We start from the raw sequence: 26,721 nt of genomic DNA, 5'->3' as shown, positions 1-26,721 counted from the left end.
TGACCATCATTGCAATTTCTCCTACAAATAGCCTTACACGCCATACACTAAATCTGGTAAATTACACCAATCTTAACGCAGTCTCTGATCCTACGATATACTCATTCGGCAGAATTGTAGGTGCACAACAGGAGGTCAAAACGGCATGAACCACGGTGCAACTGCGTAAGCGGCTAGGGCTGCGTAAGTGGCGCGGTGGAGAAAGTGGTTAGAATCTAGGTGGGACTATCGCGTACTACAGCTAAGAATTGTGGTAGCAACGGTCCTCCCTCGATTCTAACCGCAACGCTAAGAGCGCAGCAGCCTACGCAACTGCAGCGAGCTTCATGTGGTTTTAACTTGACTATTTGCTCCAACTTATTGCTCATTTGCTCCAACATTTCTAAATCCATCACACTGGAAATTAGAGACTAGAACATAATGAGCTAGGAGAGTAGCTGCTGAGCACAACGCCGAACTCTTGAGTTCAGGAAATGGTCAAATGTGTACATGTCGACGAATGACCAGCAGTCTTTGTGTGGTCCATTTATACCCGTTTCAATGCATAAAACTAAGTGAACAATTATTTCTCTATAGCCTTGAAAATCCATCTTTTCTTAGTTTTCTTCATTTAATGGTTTCAGCCCATCCAACGTTTCAACGAATAGGAGGCTCTCGGAAAGTGACTGAGGAAGACCAAGACATGAAATAACCAGAAATTGAAAATTTATTATTAAAGCTGGAACATGCACACAAAGAAGTACTCGTTTTGCGTGAAGAAAACAATTTAGAAAATTTGGATACGGTGGTTCTCGCGATCACTTGCGACAACTCCTCCATCAGAGACACACAAAGCTTCGACCCCTTTCAGCTGTCCTGCACCACCGCCCCATGTTCCAAATGTGCAGATAAATTCCCCGTCAGATGTGAAGACCTGCAAATTTCGATATTACCGCGTCACTTTGGCTTCAGTTTATCGGCAACGTGACTCACCTGGATACGGTTGTTCCCAGAGTCAGCAACCAGAACGTTGCCCTGAACACAGTACACATAAGTGTTGGCGCTAAGATGAAGGTACCGGACTTAAGCTGAGCTTTCTCCAAAATATACGATGGTTCTGGACGGCCACATCAATTCTACTACGTGCTTTAGAGAAATAAAATGAAGGAGGGAATTTTCATTTTCCAAAACGTGTCCACAAAACAAAATTTCTCCTCGGTCTTTTCGTGACGTGTTTAATATCCCAGAAATTTGCATTTAAATTCCAAATTATAAGTACGAACCTGGGAATCAACAGCCACACCACGTGGAAATTTGAACTGTCCACCGTGGAAACCCTCACTTCCGAACGAGAAGAGGAAAGTTCCTTGTACATCAAACACGGAAATTCGGTGATTCGAAGAGTCCGACACGTAAACCTATGGTGCAGTGATTATGTTGTGCAACCTGTGCACACTCCCTCCCACGTTAACTGTACTATTCTACGCTATGATACACGTACCGTGCCAAAAAGAATACTCTTCCCAAGACTATCACCTCACCTGGTGATTGCCTTTGTTAACAGCTATGAACAATGGATTCTGCAATTGTCCAGGCCCATGCCCACTGTTGCCGAACTTCCCCACAAACAAGCCATTCTTATCGAACATCTGTACCCGGTGGTTGTCCTTAACGAGAAGCGCACAATGAGTGAGCGTGCGCGAAGCAACTATCAGAGCTGATCAGTGCAAAGCTCGCAAGAACATTCCTCACCTTATCTGCAACATATATAGTGCCTAGCTCGTCCACAGCCACTCCCCAAGGGTTGTTGAATTTGCCGTTGGACTGTCCGTGACCGCCGAAGGAGTTCAAGTAGTTGCCGTCCATGTCGAAGATACAAACACGGTGGTTGTATCTATCCGATACGATCAGCTTCTGCTTGAACGTCGCAATTCCGGCAGCCGAATCGAGCTGGCCACGACCGGTACCGTAGCCGCCGAATTGGCGCAAAAACTTGCCTTCTCGATCAAACACACACACACGATGGTTGCTCGAATCACACACAGCAACGGCCCCACCTCCGATGGCGCAAACCCCCCGGGGCCAATTCAATTCGCCCTCTTTAGCCCCTTTACGACCGAAAATTGTGCGAGGACATCCACGCGCACGCCACTCATTGGCTTCCCTTGACGCGCTGCGACGACGGATGCGTCGCTCCTCCTCCGTGCTCGTGGAGCTATCTAAACGGGAACTTCTCTCTTGAAGCAACTGCTGCACACGTTGTGAGCAGAACTGAGTAGCAAGATCGGGGTTAGTGCGGGATCTTTGAAAGCGTTGACGTCTTCTGGCGAGCCATGCAGGGACCTCGTGCTCACCTGCGAAATGCGTTACTGGAATCGGCACCGCAGTGGGAGGGGCCGATGAAGGCGTCGAATCCTCCTCTCGAGTGATGCTTGCAGCGCGGCATACAATACGGATTCGAGGACGAGGACGAGATGTCTCTTCTCCCTCAGATTCGTCGCTTGACTGCGCCCGTGAAGCAGCTTGGCGCTCTGCATGTGCTCTTCTGATCACGTCCACCTTCTCATTCAGGGACTCGTCATTACTGGAAGCTTGCCTTGGTAGTGGTGGCTTCCTTGAGACAACACGAGTCTCCTCAGCCTCTTCTTTCACCGGTTCTGCGTTTCTTATCAGTGGAGAGGGACTAAGTGGTGGTTTAGGTGATCTGGGAGCAGGGCTGACGTCTAGCTTCGGCTGAGGCGTGGCACGTTCGGGACGAGGAAGATTTAGTGGCACGGGCTTTGACGCTTCTTTGCGTTCCTCATGTCGAACAGGAGCCGCTTGCTAAAACAGTAATTATTACACAAAGAAACTCGCCGCTTCAAAAACCATTGCCAGTAATTCATGCTGTAGATTAGTATAGTACCTCTTTTTTCGTGTTTTCCGGTGCAGGCGTTGCGTTGAGCGAGGAGGCCTCAGGCGGTTTTGACCACGGACTTCGGCCTACCTGAGATCGCTCCGGTTCAGATGATGCAGCGCTTCTGTCAAGAGGTCCACGGAGACGGTTCCATGCCTCTTCTTCTAATTGCTGGCGACGACGATATCGGATAGAGCCTTCGTCAAGATCACGGACTCTAAAAGGCAAAGGCCTAATACATAATTTTGAAGAAGAATGATGAAATGAAGAAACACACCGAGAGAAACCGTTTTTACTTTCAGAGATATTCTCCCGCAAGCTAGTTCAGTGATTTTCTATTTCTTTTTAACTCATAACTGATCCTACTAACCCTATTTAATTTCGACAAATCCCTGCTGTAGAGCCACGTTTTCGAGCTTTGGAAAAGAAAAATGGCGAAATTCAAAGAAAAGAAGGAAATTTGTCAAAATCTGGAGACTAATTTGAACGGATAGTCAAATCCACGTTTAATTCGTCCAATTTTCAGAAGACGACATGGACGACTTGTTTTAGCAGAATAGCATTTTTTGCCTTTTTACAACTAGTGAATGTTAAGTCATGATTGGAATTCTGACTGCGAAAATTTGAGAATTGGAACCTCTCATGTGTCATATCATCTAGTAAGTTTGTCAGGTGGTCTGCTCACATCGGTAGCAAGACGTGATGTCGGTCCCCTCACTTGCACTACCCGACCCGCGACAAATCTCCGCCGGAACAGCTCTCATCGTTCGTTAGGAGCGCTTTCAAATGAAAATACAACACCATAAAAGCCTTCCCAGTTTCCTACAAAATTTTTCACCTCTTTACTGGATGACTTGGCAACATATACAAGTTTTTAAACACATTTTCATTTGTAGTTAAGAAAGTCGAAAAAATTGCAGTTTTTTATTGCATCTTCGCTCTCCGTTTCGGAGTTCATTTCTTTGCAGTAGGAACTATTGAAACTCAATCAGTGAAAATTCTCCAAAGTATATTCGGTTTAGGATCAATAGCGGCGCCTTTGGAAACTGAGAAAAAAAGCACTCACGTAAGCCGCGACGACGGTCGATCCCGGTCGTTCGCTCGGGCATCCTCGTGACGAGCTCGATGTTGATCGCTCTCAAGAGGCAGACGAAATGGACGTGGTAGGTAGGACTGTTCCAACGGCAGGTACCTGAATCTCCTCTGCTTTTAGCGCGTGCTCACTTCAGCTCTTCCTAAGAAATTCCAACCACGCTAACCTTCCTGCAAATTGCGGCATGAGCACGCACAACTCGCCACAAGTAGCGATAGATTGAGGCAATCTGGCCGCATCTTCGCCAGCAGAAAATCTCACTTTGCGATTAAAGAGTTCGTCAGCGTCGGGCTGAAAGATGACTAATTTATGTCTTAAAATTAAGAAACACATTACTTTCTACTTTCGGATGCGCGAAATTCGTACCTGGAAATTCCGAAGGTATTCAAGTCCTTCCGCAAACGTGTTCTTTAAGCGGACAAGCTCGGCGTCTTCGAGGTTACACTCGCCCTGAATCCAGAAGATTCGAAAATTTTTCAAAGAATTTTATACTCTAATAAAGTATGGCACCTTGATAGCAGCATCAAGTCTAGCGACAGCCTCGCTCATATTTGATGACTCGATCTCGAGAACATCGCGTAAATTGCTCATCAGTCTACTTTCTGTCGCATGGAACGAGTCTATTTCGTTCAGGAATGCATCTTCCCGTTTCTTTAAGTCCCGCTGGTGCCTAAAAATTGTCCAGTTGTGAATATTTTTTGATATTTAGAAAAGAGAGGACGACCATTAAACATTTCGATTGAAATTGATACCTATGAAAGTACTCCTTGACTTCGTCCTTCGTTGTCTCACAATTAAGCGAGAGGAGTTCGAGTCCTTTGGAGAGACCATCCGACGCTTCTATGATTCGATTGGACAGCCGGCGTACCTAGGATGAAGTTTTCTTCTTCTGCTAACTTTCTTACATACGAAGCTCCATGCTTTTTTCACGAAGACCGTAAATCCAAAGAGCCAGAAATCCTTGGAAATTTCTTTTCTTTTCGATCTGAAGAACTTTCTGTGCAATAATAACCTATCGGAAAAGTTGTATACGCTGAATCAAAATGTAAGCACTTTTCATAGCCTAGTAATTTGGTTTAATTTCTTGAATAACGTAACTTTTTTCTTGAATACTTGGGGTTTTTCGAGTCAATAATGACGGATCCCGCAGATTTTTGTGTACTTTTCTTAGGCTGGAGTTGTTTGGAAGACTGACTTTTATAGCTCAGTGGCGCTCCGAAGGCACCATAAACTTCACTGTTTTCGTCAATCACAACAATGTTTTCCAATAAAACCGAGCTATAACCGCGAAGCATCTTGAAATCTTCAGGACTTTCGGATTGATGACCCTAGATTCGAGTCGTAACCCTGGTGAGTACCTGGTTCAGCAGCCTTGCCAAATCCCTCTTCAACATGTCCATGTGCGTTTGTCGACATTCCTTGCAAGCTTTTCGATCGCAGTGCGCGCATACTTCGCAGTCCGCTTTCTCGTCACAGATTTTACAGCGCTCGAGATTGTACCTTAAACGAATTCTTTTTTAGGGATGGAGAGGGTTTTGAGCAATAACAGTAGGTCTGTCAACACGGCTGTTGGTGAGCACGAGACCCTTGAAATGGGCTCAATGTGCACCCGGAAAAACAACAGATCAGGTGGCTACTGTCGGTCGGGTCAGCGATCGAAGACCGATTTCCCTCTTAATATCCACGCTCAAAATATGCTCGAATGGCAACCACAAATGACCTGCTTGATTCCTATCTGTAGAAGCAGCTTAAAGCGAATAAATTTCAAGAAAGTAAGTATTAAGAAAGTTTTCGGGGCGTGCGCAGCATTTGTATGAGACTCCGAATGATGTGAGTTTGACGACAGGATCCATCTTATTAAACTGATTCCAACTTGAAATGTTTACTGAGCGAAGCAAAATGGCATTTATGCGTTTCGCTGCGAATATTTTTTGTTTATTTCTTGTTCTGAGCATGGCTAGTCTCGTTTCTCACTGAAAACATATCTTCTAATCACATACACGATAACTAGGGAGTAAATAACAACATGTTTGTGAGTCGTTGAAGCAGTAAAGCGAGTGTTCGCCAACTAGGTTACGCCATGAAAATCACAAGTCCATTTTGGTCCAATGAAAGTGCTGGTTACTCAATACTCCTAATGTAATTAATGCAACATAATTACCGAGGTCTTCAAAGGCGTTTATGAGCATGTATGCGGAGATCAAAAGATCAAAATCAGTGATAAAATATTAACAGGGGAGTAGGTGATTATTAAACAGATCGAATCAGTATCATCCTGAGCGTCAGAAACTAACTGAATCCTTTTTTGTTACAAAAGCTTCGGGAAATACCATCAAACCATTTATTTAAAAAAATCTCGTAGTAACCTTGGACTCATCTAGTGAGTATATTTTAAAGAGTAAAAATTCAATAACTGTGAATGTTTTCCTGTGAATGTTCGATTAAATCGAACTCTGAAGCCAATATATAGGATGTAATGCAGTGTTTAACATGGCGGAGAGATGTGTTTGACCGAAGTGAGTGGCCAGGAGCACCAGACACGCTCAACAACCCTCTCTGACGGTTGAATTTGATGGCAAATCGCGATCGCTTCTAGATCCGCGCGCTTTGTCAACAGCGTTCAACGCCCTCGCAGACGAGAAAACGTCACCAGTCAGTGGCGCAAAGAACACGCAAGCGCACAACTTCAGGCGGCACAACCATGCTGCAAACTATCCGAGAGATATGCGATTACGATCAGCTGGCGTTCCTCACGAAGCCGGGACGCGCTAACGTCACCGGGAGCAGCTGCTTCGCCTGCATGTGGTTTTTAACTAGGATCACATTAAGAAATCTACTGGACGGCTTCGCTCCGTGACTCATAGCCTATTCTTTAAACCATAAAGCATTGACATGTTTCTAAAAATAGGACTGTTGTAAGCAAATCGACCACCTGTGGATGTATTCCTCGATTTCGGCCGCAGAATCCGGTGTCGCTTGCAAATGTATTTCAAGAAATCCGGTTAATGTGTAGTTCGTCTGAAATCACTTCTTGGGAAATGGGGATTCTATGGCGAAAATGTGGCGTACCTGGAACGCTTTCACTCCGTCGTATGGGATGGAGTGTTCAGCACGACATTCCGGGCATTTCAGAGTTCGATGCAATGAATCCGCGCATGACTCGAGACATGGATAGCAGAATGTATGTTGGCACGGTAGAAGTTTTGGCTGTCTGCAACAGATAGCATTAAATTGCAAATATCAACCAGTGATCGGTTTTGGTGAAAGGCAGGGATTAGGTATGTTTTTTTAGCTCTGAAGCAAAAGTTCTTCGCGAGAGCTGAGGTTAATTTCTTCTTCGGTTCTCTGAGCTCGAATTACATGACACAATGAGGCCAGGACAAGCCCTTAGCATTCGCCAGCCTCTCGTATGTTCATATCAGAAGATTATAAAAAGAGATTTAATCGCATTTCAGCTACATTATAGGCGGTAGGCAAATCAAGTACAAGGGATAGCTTATTGCTACAGTACGACATCAGGAGATGCCCTGTCTCTGCTTTGAAAAAGCACTACATGTAACACTAAAGGTTGACAATGATCTATGATGACAAATAATTCTAATTGGTCCTATTTTTGAATTTCACTTTGTTTTTGGGGAAATAATGCGACTACTGAAGATTGAGCTTTGTTTGCCTGTCCCTTACATCTCAATTACGAGATTTGCTCGACTTAGCAATCACTTAATGCGTTCCACTTGCGATTGAATCGTTGCAGGCCCAGTGACGTCAATCGACTCCAGACTCAAGTTCTACACAAATCCAAGAGAATACACAGATCCTATGAAAAAATTGCACTTGTCAAACTTGTTGATTCATATTTTTCGAGAACTACGTAAGAAGAGCTCTGGCAGCAAGTTGCAGTGTGCTGAGGCTGATTTTATTTATTTCTTTGATCGTGCCATAGAGTATGCTACACGTAGAGAAAGAGAGAGAAGATGTAGAACCACCAGCAGTTCGCATATGATTTTGCAGCAAGGACGGCCTCTCTTTCAAGCATGTCTGTGCTAAGTTGTGAGTCATTCTCCTGTTAAAAGAAAATTAAAGACCCCCACGAGATCCTTCTTTCAGTTCTTTTTTTAATTCAAGTAGGACGATTACTTCTTTCGGAAGGTTCGCGTGACCGCCGTAAGTCTAAACCAGCGAATTTGTTAGGGAACGTGGACGAGCAAAGGAAGGAATCTCGAGAGAAGAGGTTCATCAAAGTATCAGAGTTTTGCAAAAGTTATGCCCCATCCGCGACCGTATTTCGAGTAAGGTTGATAATCAGACTACACAGCAACTCAGGAACAGAAAAGGGAAAGGACTATCTCACCCACCTTCTTCTAGTGAGAAACTGCGAACGACAAATCAAATTTTGTTGAACCGCGCATACTATCTTCTAATTTAGAATTGGTAAATTTACTTCCTGGTGATAATATCTACATCTGCAACAGGCAAAAGTGATCAAATAAGAGGTTTAGTTCCTTTTTTGAGTTCGATAGCACACGATCTTCTAAAAAAAAGGTTGTCCTTAAGGTTGAAAGAAGGTCGAATAGCTCAATCAATGATAAACTCTATTCGATTGTATCATGTGGCTAGACATGTGTTCCTGACGGCCGGCTCGGCTGAGAAATACACTCGAACGTGTGAGTTCGAAAATCACATGGGCTCACTCTGATTGCGTAAGCTGTCGGGAAACTGATGATAAACATCCAGTAATATAATGCTGAGTAATACTTTTCGACCCTACGTACCCAAAAACGGGAGAAATCTTAAAGACAGACTTTACTTCCTAATATCCACATCAGAGTAAATGGAAATCCTGAGAGACCATAGAGTCATCAAAATTTCACGACCGATTTCAATTTAAAAAGCGATAGTGCCAGTGACTGCAGGAGCTGGTGTAATGGAATACGCGCGAGCGGGTGTAAAGCAAAGAAATCAGCCAACCAACCGCCTAGGACGGCCGAAGCAAAGCAATGAAGTGACACGCTGTTATGTCCCAACTCTTCCAGAAGCAGTACGAGAAAGCAAGGAAAACTCAGCGAAGAAAAAATGAGTTCTTGGAAGCGATAATCCACAGAACTTACTTGTAGCGATCGAGGCAAATTGGACAGGTGAGCAGCTGCTCGATCTTCTCCAATGGATTCACGAATTCTGGCGGACGAGCTGTTGGCGCCTGTGAGATGAGATGGCGTACCTTGGCGCGAGCCTCCGCTTCTTCACTAGCATCCATGCCGACTGGGCCGCCGCTTGCCTCCCTCCTCCGTCAAGATTTTAGACTGTGTCCCCTCTCCCGCCCCTTTGCACTATCTCGCGAGCACACGACGTCCTCCGCAAACTCCTGTTTGCTTCACACCATCAGTTTACCATGAAGTCTTGTAGAGGCCCTCGTAGAAGAGGTCCGAACACTGGTACGTGAAGACAGACTGGAGTAATGTCCAGTACTTCTCCTTCTCGCAGCTAGGTACAAGGTAGGTTTTTCAATTGCTTATTTGTCAGAAGACGAGCGACAACAAGTAATTAATTGCGGGAACCATTCGAGTCCCTGGTTGCAAATTTGTTTTTGCTTTCTTTCAGCACAAAAAAGAAACGTATTTGAAAACAAACTTCTAGGTTTCCTTTTTTAAAATCACAGATGACCATTGAGTGTAACATTGCGTTGGAATATTTTTGTTCAGTGAATAGTGGTGCTACTAACTCAAAGCATTGCTAATATCTCTTATTTGCAATGCAAGCAACAACAGTAGCGGAAACCCAACGATTTCGAGATAAATAGGTTATTTATTTATCTATTTATTTACATATTTATTCATGCTCTCAACCTGCTCCAGTACATTAGATACGGGAACTGTCCCAAGAGACTCGAAACAAAATAAACGTGAATGAAATGTTTGTTTTGTTCAATTAGTCAGTTTAGTGGTTTTTGACATTAATTTTACATTAATACATTTTACCTTAACGCTAACATTACTGAGACATGAGTGACACACTACTGGCGAGAATTGAACGTTCAGAATTCTGGAGAATTCCAGGCGATTCGATTCATATCAATGTGTTTCAGTTCTTGCAGAAATTTTCTGCCAAGCTTCAGTGGAATTTCATTGATATGCTGTAATCCGCCGTCATCGTTAGTGGTGATTTCAGCACAATGTGGGAAGAATCACTCATTTCCTCCCTTTACTAGAGGACATCCACTAAAATGCAACACATTCACCTGCAAAATCTCCTCTATTTCTTGATGCTTTCGGTGAAACCTAGTTTCTACCACAGTAAAAGCCGCAATCGTAGACCTATCAAAATTAAAGGTCACAAAAATATTTATCGAGGGAGGATCGGATCGAGTGCATTAATTTTGAGTGGAAAGAACGAGTTTCACTTCTAGTCATTTCACCACCTGTACATGTAAACACACAGCCAGTGGCTCACTTTAACTGAATGTGTCATAGTTGTTATGATGTTATACGAAGGATATCCAGCACATTCCCACATGGAACGATAACATTTCGGGCGGAGGATTCTATCGGGTGTTTAATTTTATGTTCATCATATTATGTATTCATATGTATTATATTAATACCGTTATATGCTACATATCATACTATACATTATAAACAAAAGAAATTGTACTAAATTTGGAAACAATTATCACAAATATAGCGAGGCCCAAAAAATGCAGATTCTAGAAATTTCCTACTATAGAGAAAACAAAAGCCTTATTCAATCACAATAGAAATAATTCATTACAACCATCTATTACAAATACTATCAAAATAAAATGATCTAGAAGATACAGTAAATAATAAAGGGTTTCACATAACTCTTGCGCAACAGCATATTTATGCACTTTTCTACTCGGCCCTCCACCTTTGTAAATTCGAAGCAGACGTGAGAGTCGGATCAAAACATTATGATCTCCGAGCGATTGGAATCGAGGAGCACTATCACAAAATGCAGCAGATGGTGTTAGCAAAGTTCCTACCACGATCGTACACTCCACCGTACCACTTCGAGCGCAGCCGCTTATGCGACAGCACCGAGATCCATGTCGTTTCGACCAAATTATGTCGGCTAACGCACACCAGGAAGATGACTCCTACATGTAACCGTAACTCCTCTATCCTTCTAACAGGAATGAACTCTTTCTACCTTCCATTGAAAATAGTAAGAAATACAAGTTTTTAGATGGTTTACATAGGGTATCCCATAGCAGGTCCTGTCGATCAGCAGTGCCGAAGTGAAATTAAGAACCTCAAGCATATGGTGCAATTGCGTCCGCAAATGCACTCGTGACGAAACCCCCACTGGCTTCAAATCTTTGCAGAGCTGAGCAAGAGTCTGGGCGCGCAATTTCGAATGTGGCCGTAATGCACCACAGTTTTTCTTTGATTTTGACCCCAACCGGATGCTGCAAAAATCACTAGAAACACTGCCAGCTTTTTTTTTTAACGAAAAGAGCTTCAGTGAAAGCAATTGTGTCCAGGGTACATACTATGGTGCATGTTTTCCACGCAGAAATGTGTGATTAATTCTATACTATTTCCTAAGGGTTATTATTGCCAGTTGAGAACTGTTCCTAATGCAGCAAGTAGAACTTGATGTGTACCCAACTCTGCTCGACTCTTCGCTTTCAAACAGTGGACTTTTCAAGCTTTACCTGGACCTTCGGACAATACAAGCTCCATTTTTTGAACAAACTGAGTGTTTGAGTGAGCCAGTTTTGAGCGTTTTGAAGAACTCGAACATTCGAATCACTTGCATACTCGTTAGAGTAGAGTGCAGATACATTATTGAACATTATTGAACGGGTAAGAAGAATAAATCATTCAGATATGTGCTTATGTATGAATGTGTCAGTTTTCATTGCTATCTTATGACTATTTTCCATACTTTTCCTGTCTGTGGATATGACATATTGTGTTGTGTTTGGTCGAGAGCAATTAGAGTTCTGTGGCCTTATATTACGTTGTAGCAGCCTACAACGACTCACAGAGAATAAATTGGCGTGGCAAGAGCGGCAACTGTCGTGTAGCCAGCGAACGCGAACGAATCGGAGCCATTTCGTATGAGTGCTTAGCATGACGGCTAACTTCAGTGGTCGTTGTGAACGAACATTCCCTCGTAGGATTTCACTACACAATGAAACGTAAGAGGATGGAAAACCATCCCTGGGAATTGCAGGTAGCTCCAAAAGATAGTCTGCACTTCTAAGAAAAAAATCTAAGACTAATCAGCCAAGTGCAGTCCTCACCAAAAGTACGGTTTAAGCCAGATAAAACCAATCATAGTCGGGTCAAAACGACATGAATCATGAGTGTAGTTGCATTGCATTTGCGTACGCGCTCGCAACGGCGCGGTGAGGCAGCAGTTGGGGCGGGAGGGGGAACCGTCACAAACTGCACTGATGTACGGTGCCAGCAAAGGGTTCACCACGCTCCTAGCCGCTACGCTCTGCCGAAGCGCCTCGAGAGAAGCTGCGTACGCAAATACGTACATGCCTCACGTCGTTTTGACCCTACTATACGCTAACGTGCCTTGCTGCTGTTGTATAATCCCAATAATTTATTTTTTTCCCATTTTTCGCATTCCTTACAATAAGCGTAGAGAATTGCTGATTGATGGAACAGAAATACTTCCTGAATTGTTGTTTATCTAATCAAATCACTACTACTTGTGACTCAGTGCTAAGTCACAATTGCTAATCAACGAAAGATCCTGGCCGACTCAGTTGCTGCACAAATGTGATTTGACTGTGTGTCTTTTCTTAAAGATCTGCTTTCTGATTGGTTGGCCTTACTCCAGCTACCTCTCATTAGTACGGAAAAAATAGAATTAAAAAACAGCTGACCGCTCACATTGTGGCGAGACGCAGCAGATGCATGACACCATTGAATTTATCCTCAGACACTGTAGGAAGCTGCTTTTCGTTAAAAATATTACCAGCTGCTAGCTATCCTCTTTTTTGTTAGGTTTTTGATCAAATTCTGCTATCATCTATCCAAAATTCAATTTTATCCTTCATCATTCGAATAAACTATTACAGTTCTTGAAGTTATTACCGACAACACTAGCAGCTAAAAAAAATCCCCTAAATCGTTTTACAAATTACTCGACATTCCCACCCTCATGCAACAACTGAATTTGCAATCTGTCGCTGAATATAAAATCTGATGTGATATTTTTTAGTACGTCAGAGGAACAGATGGCGAAAAGAAACAGGCAGATGTAGCAAATAACAGCTAGACAACCAAGATATACATCAACAACATACCCGACAGGAAGGTAAACAAGGATACAGATTAGAGTTGTAGATCTCAGGCAATCCCTTTACCTAACTATGAGAAACCATTGCCCGCATGAGAGAGGCCGACAACTTTTCTAATCTCTTTACATCCTGCAGTTGATTTGTACTGAACTGAACGCAAACAACATCATCAGTCATCTTCATCGTGAGCTTGCCGTCTCGATGGTTGTATTTTGTGACAAACCTAAAATACGATTAAACGATTGAAGATAACATAAATAAGCACTACTCATGCATATATGTTTCATAAGTGTAAAGGTTAAAGTCGATAAGTCTTAGGGATGCGTCGTTTCATTTCACATTACAGAAAAACTGCAACTATCCTAATATACACTGCTATTATGGAAACAGCCTCATCCATTCATCATCAAAGCGAACTAACGTTGGAGCTTGCAGCCGACATTTCCGAAGCTGGATTCTCTTCAACACCTGATAGATTTTGCGACGTAGTTTGCACACAGAAATTCGAATCACTAGCTACTCATCCAAACTCCGATTAGCACCAGAATGGACCAGGCACACCAAAATGACCACTTTACCCGGAACTACAACTTTTTGCTCTAAGGTTAATAACAGAAAAATTATTTTGACATTAAAATATAAATAAATAAATAAATATCTCTGAAATTTTTCTCGGAAATTTGAATGTAACTGGGAACTGATGCAGCCTCCCCCGTTTTCAGAATGATCGAAACCTCGAAAATATGACATGCTGACACGCAAAAACGGAACGCCGCAGAAGCATCACGAATACTTGTACTGAGTGTGCACTTCTTTACAGCTACAAAGTTCATAGTTATCGCGTCTCGAAATATATTACTTAGGATCATTTTCGGTATTGCCTATGGAATGGAATGATATTTACTGGCACGATCAAAACCGACTGATCCTCATCTGCATATATTGTGCACAGTGTAAAATAGCCGACACGCAGGTACTGGATTTTCGCATCGGCAAATCAAAAACAAACAAAATCAATCTTGCGGGAGTACGTGTTTTTCTCAAATTTGTACTGGCAATGTCATTTACACTGATTCGAGTTCAGTACGAACGCGATCAGTCTCTTTGAGAAGACATGCATCTCGTTAGCAGATAGTCATTGTACCTTTCTATCCATGACTTGGAGGCAAGTTTGGAGTCACAAGAAGTGGTCCTCATTCGTTGCTATGTTAAAGGCATCACCCTACGAATCTGATGCAGCATGGATTTCCGATGGACAAACTCTATAAGGGGTCGTAGATTGCGGGATCAGGGGTGCTCTCTCCCAAATCGTGGTGCGCACATCTCTCCCAAATCGTGGTTAAAGGCTGCGTTTTTCAAGACGATTTCAGTTGCAACCCTCCACTTGTACACGCGCCGCATCCAGCTGCGCAGCAATCAAAAGCCAGTGAATTCTCTTCGACCGTCTATTCAAGTCAAACCAATGAACAGGTTGCTGAAGAACCATAAGGTGTAGAGGAGCGTTCTAACCTACCTCGTAGGAGTTAAAGCGGTTAAGCTACGCTGTTTTTCTATGACGATTAGGGAGAGGTGGGTGGAACTACTCCTGCTTCCCCAATCTACAACTCCATCGCTAGCTTATGCCGTGAATTCATTCACCACGTCAGATTTGTGGTATGCTGCCTTTAAAAGCATCACCCCACGAATCTGGAGTGGTAAGGATTTCCAGTGGAGTATTCGTAAACGGAATCGTAGATCATTGAGAGGAGGGTGATTCCGTTCATTTCTTCCTAATTGCCGTAGAACTTCGAGCTTCGAGCGTTCCGACGCACTATTTTCTACAAGGAGTTCGATTGAAGCGCGCCAGCCTTGTGCACGAACCGCATGTTCCGGGCCGTTTTTTACGGGAATTAGGAAGAAATGGACGGAATCACACCCCTCTCCATAATCTACTATCCTGTATACGAATAATCCACCTAAAATCCGTACCACTTCAGATTCGTAGGGTGATGCCTTTAAGCAGTCGTGTCCCTGTGTAATATTGAATCTCACTATGTGGAAAAAGGCATGGAGAAAGCAGTGACGCAAATTATATGAAGAAAAAAAACATATACAGAGGTTCACCCATGCGCAAGCAGATACTGTTACGAAAAAAAACACCAGAAATAAACTGTGAAAACACCAGAAATAAACTGAGAGCTGAGCGAAAAATATAGATAACCTCAACGAATGACTAAACTATATCAAATGATGAAATGGTGACAGAAATGTACAGCGGCACCAAAAAGAATAAACTGAGAAGCTGGCCGACCTAAGACTTCACGTTCAACTTCATTTCACGTTATATGTGTGATGTGAAAGATGGTAATGGTACAGGAGACTTCTAGAGTTTAGATTAGATTCTTCGCTTGAATTGGCTTGAAGAACCTTCCAAAGGAAGTTTACGTAAACTAGTTCAGTTTATGGTTAGTCAGTAATAGTGACCCGCAGGTTAAAATTCCTAACTGCAGTAGAGGTACAGACTCCAAACGAAGCAAAAGAACCATTCGGTATAGCTGCTTATTGAATGCTAATCGACAAAAAACCTACAAAATTTCAAAAAAAAATCAAAAGCATCTTAATAGGAGCACTCGTTGAAAGAAACCTAAGGATATCCAACGTGACATTCGGAACAAAAAAAAAGAAATATCTATTTCAAAAAAAAAAAGGAAAAACGAGAAACACCTCCTACCCACCTACATTTCTCTGGATTTACCGCATGAAGTTTCTCCACTGCCTTTGCGAACTCTTCCCAGCTGGTGAAGTAGGTCATCTGCAAAGGAAAACCTGAACTGATAAACAAACCCCACGAATTGAAAAGGCAACACAACGTGTTCTAGTGGATGTTTTCGCGCTCCATGTGGAACTTCATTAAAGGTCAGAAGATTCCGTGTAGGACCTATCACCTGGAACCGCGGCAGTGTTGAAAGTTTCAAACGATGTGTTCTTTATGGAAACATCTCAGAACTTGAGAAGGATATGGATTTTGTGAGGACGTGAATTCCCACAAACATTATTTCCTCATTTTTCTTGTCGTTCTTGAGGATTTCGCCCTTCGTTTCCCCTCACTCCGAATGACATCGGCCAGCTTTTTTGTCTTGTGTTGCTTCTTACTTCAATACTGGAAGGAGTACATCCTAGTCGAGGTATATTCCTTTTTCTAGACTCCGATTCGGAAGGGAGTTTGATCTAATTCTCTTGTTTCGATCCGTTTCGTTCCTAATGCAACCTTGCTTGATGTCCTCATTTTTCTTCTCTTCTAGCTTTCCGCATAATTCAGTGCTCCAGATTTTTCTTCGCACCTCTCAGACTACGCTAGACTTCTCCGAATTTGAGATTATCTGAGGATCTGAATCTGCTATTCTACTTAATCTACATCCTAGGCGAATTGTCACAGGGCTCGCTTCACTTTTTTTTTTCGTCCAATGCTGCCAGCTGGTATTTCTGTCTCGCCCACTCTCCACCTCTTTCGCTGCAAATGAATTCAAATAGACTCAAATATGCTCTGGTCCATCGAAATAAATCCTGAGTGTGTTCTTGTGAGATCTGCAGACGTGTTCTTCTTATTTTATTCAAGATATCATCTACTTTTGTTTACACAATAATACCATGCTCGTCGCACTTGTGAAAAGGAGGAACTGGAGTCTGGATCAGAATGATAAGGATGAAAATTTGTGACTCTTCCGCTTATAACCCTGCGCACTTGCCGCTAACCTTTTCGCATTTCTACCCCTAGCATGGTTTGTCACTTGCAGCCCACTTCTCTGCGATTTCCCCACTAGTTACTCGCACTGATATGGCAGATGATATACCTGTCAAAGTTTACATACGTTCTCGGCCCTTTAGCGACAAGGAGAAGCTTGAAAATGCACGAGAGTGCCTTCAGTTTTTCGTAGAAGCTAACCAGGTTTGTTTTGCAGTAGAATTCTTAGGTGTGACAGTTCCTGTTGAAACACTTTTTAGATATCGTGCAACGGTAGGAATTTCACCTTCGATGGTGTTCTCGACCCAACGACACCGCAGGACACGGTATACGATATCACTGCGTCTTCTCTACTTGAGCAGTTTTTTAAAGGTTTGAGTTTGCATACTCCCTAGTGTTATAGTCAGTCGCAATTTTGTTCTATCATGCGTAAAATAGGGTTTAATTGTACGATCCTGGCGTATGGGCAGACTGGAAGTGGCAAAACGTATACGATGGGTACAGAAGAAACAACGAACAGCATGAAGAGTGAAAAAAGAGGGATAATTCCTCGCTTGGTCGAGGCAATTTTCCGTCAGATCACGGAATCCGGTGCAGAAATGAAATACCAGGTCGGTTTTTGCTTTTGATAGCTACGATATGGTGAGAAAGAAACCCATAAAAATGGATAGACGTAGAAGTTAGTTTGAAATCCGAGTACGATTAAGATCAACTTCACTTATTCAACTTCAAATTACAGACAAAAACAAATTTGTTTGCCTTAGGTGTATCTTCAAACACCACGAAATCGTTTGTTCCTAGGGGATTGAGATCTCTCCAGTCTAGAGGTAGGCCGACGACGTAAGTCGTTGAAGATCTCAGTCTGTTATTTTTCAGCAGGTTCAGAAAAGCTTGTTTCTATCATTTTGAGACATCCTTTGCATAATTATGAGGATGTTCAAGAACTATACAAGCTTGGAAAGGACTTTTAGCCTGTTCCATGAACAATCAATCATGAAGATTTACTCCAAACCAATTGAGAGAGAAAAAGGAAGATAGGACCTCAAAAAATAAGAGCGCGGTTGAGTGCCCTCCTCTCGCCTTCCCCAACTGCGTTTTACCTAGTTGCGCTTTCGTTTCTTCAGCTGAAACCTTTTGGGATTATTTTTGAGTTACATGATTGGAGATCATTACAAAAAGACTGATCATAGTGAATTTTAACAGGAGCTCTGATAGAAAATGTAGGCGATCCATTCTATTGGTATTGGTTTGTCATTGTAACAGTACCGATTAGGGAAACAATATGGAGGAAATTTGGCAGCGAGGTTATCTTTTTCACTCTTCCAGGTATTTGTTTCTATGCTGGAAATCTACGATGAAAAAGTTCACGACTTGTTGTCACCGTCACGAGAACCCCTTCAAGTTCGAGAACAAGGAGGAGTTGTGTTTGTGAGTTTCTGTTTGGTGCATCTCATTTCCACTCTTGAATATCTTTCCTGTTATTGAGGAATTCAAGTTTTTTTTTCTCCAATTTCCAATTGCAGGTGCAAGGACTATCAAAGTCCCGAGTACAGGACTTAGAGCAAACAATGGCTCAACTTGAGAAAGGTGGCCTGTTACGAAGTAAAGGAGAAACAGCCATGAACGCTCAGAGCAGTAGATCACATGCGATATTCACGATTTCATTGGAGAAAGTTGAGGCCGGTGATGAGTGAGTAAAAAAACGAAAGAACAATTTGTTTCTTATGTTTCATTTCTGCTTTCTAGAGAGAGTGGGTTCACAGCAAAATTACACTTAGTCGACTTAGCTGGATCAGAGAGGCTGAAAAAGACTCACGCAGAAGGAGCACGCAAGATGGAAGGAATTCGGATAAATGAAGGTTTGTTCCCACCGTTGTCGACCGGTTAGACTATTGCTCGAAAAAAGTTTCATTTGCTTAATTCACAAATAAGTTATAGTTTCAAGAACGTCGAGCAAATTCACAACTAACATTCAATGATAAACAATCAGTGGTTCAACTTGAGCAATTTGGGCTGAGAGTCACTATTAGATTTTTTCATGTAACCGTAACTCGCAACAGTAAATAACACTCTCGCCAATGAACTCTTCTTCCTTAGATGTTTAAGTCCGGTAGAACTTCTGGATTTCAATGCCTGAATTTCTATTCCACAAAATTTCTATTTGGAAGTACCTTAGAGCCAACGGCAGAAAATCTTTGTTTTTTTTCTCCTTTTCTTTTTGTTTTGTGTTTTTTATGCTCTGCATCCTTTAAATGTGTCTTTGGGTGCAATCGCCTGAATTTGAGAGTCATAAGTACAGCGGTCAAAAACTTGCAAGAATACGATGCCTTCTACAGAATAATTGATTGGGATAAAGCGGTAGCTCCCTCGCAGTTGTAGTGATTATATTTCTTTTTTTCAAAAATTTCTTTATGCGACTTGACGTTAACACTCATTATTTCTTTTCTAGGTCTTCTTGCACTAGGGAATGTTATATCGGCCTTATCAGAACCGGGAGGAAACAGGCATATACCTTACAGAGACTCGAAAATTACTCGTCTTTTACAAGGTAATTTTAACTTCCATGTTTTGTTAAACAATTATACCTTCCAATTCCTTGGTTTTGTCTGTTCCCGGTAATATCTGCTTGATCGGTTTGGATTTGATAAGGTTAGCAATTGCCATTACCAGATTCGCTGGGTGGGAACTCATACACACTCATGATCGCCTGTGTTTCTCCGGCTGACTCGAATGCAGAAGAAACTCTAAGCACTCTTCGGTTAGAACCTGAATTTCTTTTCTTTTCGCCTTAGAATTGCTAAATTTGCGCTTCTCTTGTAAAAAAGAGACGCTTTCATGTGGACATGTACATATGCGTAAGTTTGTTCGTGTTGTCATTATGTTTCCTTCTTTCTTTGGAAAGAGATAAAATTTCTCCTTTCACTTCTAGTGGAAGAAAAAGTCGTCGATTTTGAAAACGTTCTGAACACAAAGCAGGACGCGACACCAGGCTTAGCTTATAGAAATTAGATTGAGAGATGCCCGACGAACACCTAAACAAGATTCTCTATCACGCTGAAGGTCCAACGTTATTGAAGTCAGTAAATTATTAGTAATAATTGAAATTGTTGGAATTTGGGGGTTATAGTGTAGCTGGTGTTTTGTCTGTAGTCACACGCTTCTGATGATGTTAATAATAGGTTTTGAATCCAGCAACATTTCTATCCCTGACTGCTTGATCTTTTTTTCTTGGATCAATGGAATCTACAGATTGACCAATCTTTGCATTTCTTCACATAATTCATAGGCATTTCCATAAATTCATTTATTTGCTCCAGTTAGATGTGTGCACATCTCCATTAAATCCATCCTGATTTTTTTCTTTTCATGAGAATTCAACTTTCTACCAGCCGCACAGTCCTATCCTGCGTTTGCATAAATTTTGAAATAAGGAAAATTTGCTCTCCTGACTGTGATGTTGATGTTTCGTTTCCTAGAAAAAGATTCCATCTAAGGATTTCGTACGCCGTTTTTGTCACTTCTCTAGAAACTCTAATATCATTCATCACCAAAGTCTAAATTTTTGCAATGTCACCATTTTGCATATTTCTTTGAAGAATCCCTCGCTCGTTTTAAAATAATTTCATCCCATTCAAAGTTGTATCCAAGGAACTTCCTACCTTAATGTTGTGAGGTGATGTTTAAGTATCATGGATGATGGTTAACGTGATCTAATGTATTCAGGTATGCAGACCGAGCCAAAAAAATTAAAAACAAGCCCATGGTCAACATTGATCCCGGCCAGCAGAAGATTCGAGAACTTAGGGAAAAGGTTTGAATTTCCAAATAACTTTAGGCCGCTTCCGTATGGAATGGCCGTTGCATGAAAAAATAGCCTCCTAAGTATTTTCGCATTTGAGTGTCGTTTTTAGTGCTGCCAGTGTGACATAAAATATTCTCATCGACACATTCCGTACACTTACAGGTTGCAGCATTGGAAAGAGAACTGGCGGCTACACGGATGGGAATTGCGCCTTGTCTGACAGATAATCTGAGGTGAATGTAATGGTTTTTGCCTATTCTTCGCATCGGTTGCCCAACTTCATTCGTGTCTTCTTTAGCACTATTGAAATTTGCGAAATGAAAGCTGCTCTGGCTGAAAAAGAAAGGTTACTAAATGAAGCCCATGGAAAAACTGCTGAAGTCATTTGTCAGAAAGTATATGCTTGAGTTTTTATTCAAGTGAAAGTTAAAGGAGTTTTAATTATAATTTTTGTCGAGACTTGTTTCAGGTCAATCTATTAAGCCAACTCCAACAAACTGAATTGCAACGCGAACGTTACAAAACTGAAATCGCGCAAACGCTTGATATTATAAGGTTTCTTTATGTCCTAAAAGCAAATATTGTCGATATTTCTGTCAATTCATTTTTCAACAGGAGTAGCGGCGAATCAGAAGGGTTGGATATCGTGCATCGAATTCTTGAAGTCATTACGGAGAACGCAGCTGACGAAGAGGTTTGTTTTCAAAATTTCGTGTAAGTTCAGGTTGTCTTCAACGAGACATGTTTTGTGATTAGGAAAGAGATCCATCTATGGGAAAAGTTCTGCATGCCGATGGGGATGACGAATTGATGGATGAGACGTTCAACATCAAGTTAGTTGTATTTCAACTCAACCAAGCCTGATTTCACTTAGTGCTATTTAAAGGCATCACCCCACGAATCTGAGGTGGTGCAGATTTCAGGTGGAGTATTCGTTTACGAGATGGGAGACAAGGAGGGGGTTAAAAACGGCCCGGAAGATACGGCTTCATTCGTTTTGGCGCACCATTTTGTACGAGGTTCGATTGGAGCGCGCCAGTCTTGTTTCGGCCGTGCCGCATTTCGGGTTTTTTACGGCAATTAGCAAGAAATGGTGGCAGAATCGCCTCCGTTGCCTTAACTTAGATTGGAACATAGACCCTTGTGGTAAATCTTATTTTGGAGGAACGTAGTGGTGGCAGAATTCTGCAACTTTTCTTTTCACGGGGTTATGGTTGTGTAAGAAGTGCAGAAAGTAGCAGTACTCTGATAAACGAATGACCCGACAATAGCAGTGAGGTGGCCATTGAACACGTCCAAAAGAAATGACTAGAGATGTTCTCCTTTCGATTTCTTTCGACGCTTATCTGCTATCGTCAAATTTCCATAGCTTGGGCAGTAATTAAGCATTTAGCTCTACAGTCCGCATATTCGCTATCCTTTAAAAATGCAGGTTCTTACGAGTTTGGATTTTTGTCAAACACGAATATGCACATACTTCTGCGAAGCAACCGTGTAGAAGTCAGCTATCAGCGAACTTGTTGGAAAGGTTTTCCTTTTGAGTAATGAGATCCAAGAACAAAGAATATCACTAATTGCACCTAATTATATCATATCACCTACCTCATCATTTGCACTTCACAGCGTAACGCTGCGCTACTTTTATCCTACCCTGAAATTCTTCAGTATTCAGTGCTGAAGTATGCGGGACCCTAAATTATCCTATGTCACCACCTCGCATATTCTTAGCAATGTTTACTGCTTGCTTGCTGCGCTGCATTTTCTGCTTGGTAGCATATCTTAAGGTCTAAGAGCTGATTAACACCCAGCTTGAGACAACCAGTCAGTGCTGCGCTCAGTTTCATTTTGGTAATATACTAAAAGTTTGTTCATTTGCAGATTTGTCGATCAACAGGCTTTCTTGAACAAAGAGTTGGAAGAAGTTATGCGACAGATCAAAGACAAAGAGGATATGCTTACGAAGACGGTCGAAAATCAGAAGAATGTTGACGAACTCATGAAGAAACATCAGGTAAGCTGACGTTGATATTATGGTGACGCTTCATTTCTTGCATTTTTTAATCTGGGAACATTCTTTAGCAAGAAATGAGTGATCTCCAGCAGCGAATAGATGCTTTACTCGCTGAAAAGTCGAGATTGGAGGCAGACCTAAAGAAGATATCTGTCAACAACAGGTAAACTGAACTACACCTTCTGTTCCATGAAGTTCCTAGTTGATGGAATGAAGTAGCAAGACTATTAGGTCATGTATTGCGTTCTTTAAGGTTAGCAGAGGAAAGGAGGAGAAAGTTACAAGAGATGGAGAAACAGTTAGCTCAGTTCCGCAAACAAATGAATGAGATGAAAAAGTTGGAAAAGCAGAGGCAACAAAGTGAGGAGACGCAGAAGCGCATGCAAGCAGAAATTGTCGAACTAAAGAAGGTAACTTTTATTATACATGGTCTACAATATAAAATAGTTTGCTTCAATGAAGTTCTGTATCATAGGCAAAAATTAGAATGGTAAAACAGCAGAGGGAGGAGGCTGAGAAGTATCGTCAGTGGAAAACGAAGCACGATCGGGAACTACACCAGCTCAAGCAGAAGGTAAAACGGTGTTTGTGCAGCGATTCCGGAAATTTTGGAATTGACCAGAAATCTCATTTTGTTGATTCTAGGAGCGCAAGAGGGACGTCGAGGCCGCTAGAGAAAAGCGAGTTCATGATCAACAGATGTTAGTGTACAGGCAGAAACTTGAGGATGCTAGCAAAGTGAACAAGCGCCTAATCGCTCAAATGGAGAGAGCAGCAGCATTCTCTCGTGAAAAGCCAGAAAGCGAGAAGTCGCTTAGCCACGCTAAGGTCAGTTCTTATTTTGGCTGAAAATTGGAACAGTGCTTGTTACGGATCTTTTTTTGTAGCAATTTATCGAAACAGAGCTTGCCCTCGTCGGGAGCTCATACGAAGCGGAACTAATGTGCCAATCGCTGAAGGATCAAAGACGTCATCTTGGAAGGAAAAAAACCTCTCTACAACGACAAAAGGAACGCTATCTATGTCCAGATGAACCGCTATCTAAAGTAAGTGCGAGTGCCTTTGGTTTTATGTTACTAACTGAAACTTATTAAAGCGTCGTTCAACTGAACAAGGCCCTGCTTTGACCACAGAAGATGAGGAAACATTGAACAAAATTGATGAGGAACTCAATAACATAGAACAGCAACAAATCCTTTGGTATGTTTTTTGTAGTTCCATCAGTTATTGTTAGATTTACATTTCACTTATTCCAGCAGCGACGAACTTAATAAGCTGCAGCGAGGGTGTGGTACTATCGACGTTGACAGCAGAAGTGAAACACGCTGGAAGGAACTTTATACTGTTGCCGCTGCTCGAATTTACCTAAAAGTCTTGTTCGAACAGGTTCGAATGTTTTGGCGTTGTTTTGGTGGCTTTTTCTCCTTTTTCATCTCTTCTTGAGTAGTTTGTAATGTGATAAAAGGTTTGTTCCGGAGGGATCTGCTTTTTGTTTATTTTCAGGCTGCAAATGAACGTAGGGCAGTCATCGATATGGAGAAAGAACAGAAACAAATGAAGCGCAAGATCAAAGAATTAGAGAATGACATCCGCGATGTGAAGGTAATTTCATACTGTGAATGTTACAAAAATCGGATCGGAATTGCCCTAAGAAATTCAGTTTGATTTTTCTTAAACTCAAAGTGGTCATTCTACTGTAGTGAAAACATAGGTAGGTCTTATGGATTTAGGCTTGGGACAATTCGTAATTACATGAGCACTCCCATTCATGCTGTACTATAACTTTAAAAACTGTCAGAAACAAGAATAAGAGAATCAATCCAAAAATGTCACTATTGGAGATAGTACGAAGCACGGATAGTCACATGGAAGAGATCAGAAGTAACGTTATAGCTCCATATCCATGTTTTAGTTCCATATCCCAGGACGATTCAAAAAGCCTACGGTTTTAGTGTGTTGATGAACGATGCGTGCATTCCATACGTTGGCTGCATTTAACAAATGAATTATCATAAACGTTCCGTATCAATTATATACTATTCGCACATTCAGAGAAGTTATGAGGGTCAGATCAACGAAATCCACGAGAAAAATCGAAGTCTTGCATTCGAGTTTGACAAACAGAAGTCTGATGCAGAGATGCATGTAAGATTTGTTAATTCTTCCATAATCCACGTCAGACTTCTACAAGTTGTATTTTGGAGTTTTTTTTTTATAGTATCTCAACTTAATGGCTCGACTGAATGCATGCAAGATGGTTGATACCGATGTATTGAACGAATTCAAACGTATCTCTGAAGATATGCAACATGCAATTCAACTAAGCCATCAGATGAAAAATACGAAGACATTCAAAGTTTATTTTAGTCTTCATATGTGGCAATCTTTTATAGCAAACTCGAAATGTTCGCTGTTCCTTAAAAGTGGTTTTTAGCGGCGCTCCTCTAGAGCAAAACCACTTATGCGCTCCCAGTCTTCATCCTCTGTTGATCCAGCACTAATAACGACTGAAGAAGAACGTCGAACACGTTCTTCTCGTGCGCGTATCCATCGTTATGGTGATGTAAGTTTAGCTCTATTTTGAAGGGTTTTTGTTCTTTTGCATCGTGTAAGGAAAGAAATAGAGCGTTTGATCAACTGCATATTGATGGAAAGGGTAGTAGACAAAATAGCCCAGCGCATGCATGTTTAATGGTTGCTGCAGTCCAAATTCTTTCTTTTTAGACCTGACCGTTTTTGACCTGAAGACAGCTATGAATTATGGTGAGCTCAAGTTGTTTTGAACAACAAGTTTTGCGCAAGAAGAGGCTTGATTAAGCAGTTATGGACGCAAACATTTGTAGAGAACTAAACATGGCAGTGGCGAGGAACGTGCTGGAACTTGATTGACTTGAGTCATTTGTATCTAGGAATTTTGTTTGCGTTCTTGCGCGTTAATTTCTCACAGTTAGCGGTAGTGCTTGTCACACTTGTTGATGCGGCCACCATGTGCGCTCGATTGTCATGAAAAAGGGTATCCGTAAGAAAGTTCCATACGCGCAGCAGTCACCCGGGTGCAAGATAAGTCTAATCGAATATATTTGGACATGGTCCCTTCTATTTTAGTGAGTTTCTGCAACATTCTCAAAATCATGGAGATGTCTCTTTTGGCTGTTAGCTGTACATTTAGTCTTGTTCTTAACCGAATTAGTCGAACTTTCCTTAATTTACCCGTCTATGAGGTTGACTTCCTACTTTTACTTTCTGGCATAAAAATTAGAGTTGCCTTTTTCAAGGTGAGGAATCCAATCCAACTGGTTGAGCCTGCTTCGGATGAAGATGAGAGTGTTGTGGACACTTCATACCATCCTGATGAGCGCCACCATCACGAGAGGAGGAAGAAACCCCTAACTATTGTGTGCGCAAGAAATCTTTTTTTTTTCTTTAGTCAGGCAACTTTGGCTGCGTAATCGTGGTGTCCTTTCAGCACTGATTTATCTCCCATTCCTGATCTCACCCAATTACATCACGATAGCACTAGTGACAATACCATGTCACCTCGTAGTCGCCGACAGTCAATGCAATTACACAGGCCACCTTTAAGTTTCGAAGATGGTCAGGCGAAAGAGGTATATTTTGGTGTGGACGCAATATTGTGGAGTAACAGTACCTCATTTCAGAATTTATGTAACGAAACATTTGTTTTGCATCAGGGCTCTTCGAATTCACCGCAATGCCGCGACATAAAAGATGAAAAAGTGGTTTTTTTTCTAGAAATTCCTACTTTGGTTCAGTAAGATCTGACTGTTTTCAGCCTGACGATGTGAACCCGCTAGGAAACGCTACATTGGTTTCTGGATTGGTGCCTAATTTGAATCCTACTCTCGGTCCTTTGTAGACAGAAAAAGAAAGTTGCATTTTGCAGCCGCCATTGATCACTGTTTATTGGTTCTGAGT

The 26,721-nt window shown here is 41.8% G+C and overlaps 3 protein-coding genes across 3 annotated transcripts; 1 reads left to right on the top strand and 2 right to left on the bottom strand.

Annotated features, from left to right (window-relative positions):
- Window positions 1–766: 766 nt before the first annotated feature.
- RB195_010748 (uncharacterized protein) lies at window positions 767–9,222 on the bottom strand (the record flags this gene model as incomplete). The annotated part of the gene is made up of 16 exons (XM_064191881.1): window positions 767–913; window positions 973–1,014; window positions 1,263–1,397; window positions 1,521–1,646; window positions 1,732–2,198; window positions 2,334–2,802; window positions 2,885–3,092; window positions 3,942–4,067; window positions 4,135–4,259; window positions 4,335–4,418; window positions 4,479–4,638; window positions 4,721–4,836; window positions 5,327–5,468; window positions 6,901–6,986; window positions 7,038–7,179; window positions 9,077–9,222. 16 exons carry the CDS (start codon window positions 9,220–9,222, stop codon window positions 767–769), a joined length of 2,721 nt encoding a protein of 906 aa, XP_064049464.1.
- A 4,095-nt stretch (window positions 9,223–13,317) lies between these two features.
- Window positions 13,318–16,042, bottom strand: RB195_010747 (uncharacterized protein; the record flags this gene model as incomplete). The annotated part of the gene is made up of 2 exons (XM_013441135.1): window positions 13,318–13,474; window positions 15,966–16,042. 2 exons carry the CDS (start codon window positions 16,040–16,042, stop codon window positions 13,318–13,320), a joined length of 234 nt encoding a protein of 77 aa, XP_013296589.1.
- A 1,023-nt stretch (window positions 16,043–17,065) lies between these two features.
- Window positions 17,066–26,662, top strand: RB195_010746 (uncharacterized protein; the record flags this gene model as incomplete). Its single annotated transcript, XM_064191880.1, has 30 exons — window positions 17,066–17,176; window positions 17,233–17,344; window positions 17,411–17,583; window positions 18,299–18,400; window positions 18,496–18,662; window positions 18,719–18,831; window positions 19,422–19,520; window positions 19,643–19,730; window positions 20,696–20,783; window positions 20,937–21,007; window positions 21,073–21,169; window positions 21,244–21,329; window positions 21,390–21,468; window positions 21,531–21,607; window positions 22,653–22,785; window positions 22,854–22,948; window positions 23,039–23,195; window positions 23,261–23,359; window positions 23,431–23,613; window positions 23,673–23,831; window positions 23,882–23,985; window positions 24,042–24,171; window positions 24,289–24,387; window positions 24,838–24,930; window positions 25,004–25,141; window positions 25,220–25,348; window positions 26,061–26,182; window positions 26,252–26,393; window positions 26,445–26,522; window positions 26,579–26,662. 30 exons carry the CDS (start codon window positions 17,066–17,068, stop codon window positions 26,660–26,662), a joined length of 3,408 nt encoding a protein of 1,135 aa, XP_064049463.1.
- Window positions 26,663–26,721: the final 59 nt, after the last annotated feature.

The sequence above is a fragment of the Necator americanus genome, chromosome III (assembly GCF_031761385.1).
Source record: "Necator americanus strain Aroian chromosome III, whole genome shotgun sequence".
Classification (NCBI taxonomy): domain Eukaryota; kingdom Metazoa; phylum Nematoda; class Chromadorea; order Rhabditida; family Ancylostomatidae; genus Necator; species Necator americanus.
Note: the sequence above shows the minus strand (reverse complement) of the source record. Positions and strands in the feature narration are given on the sequence as shown.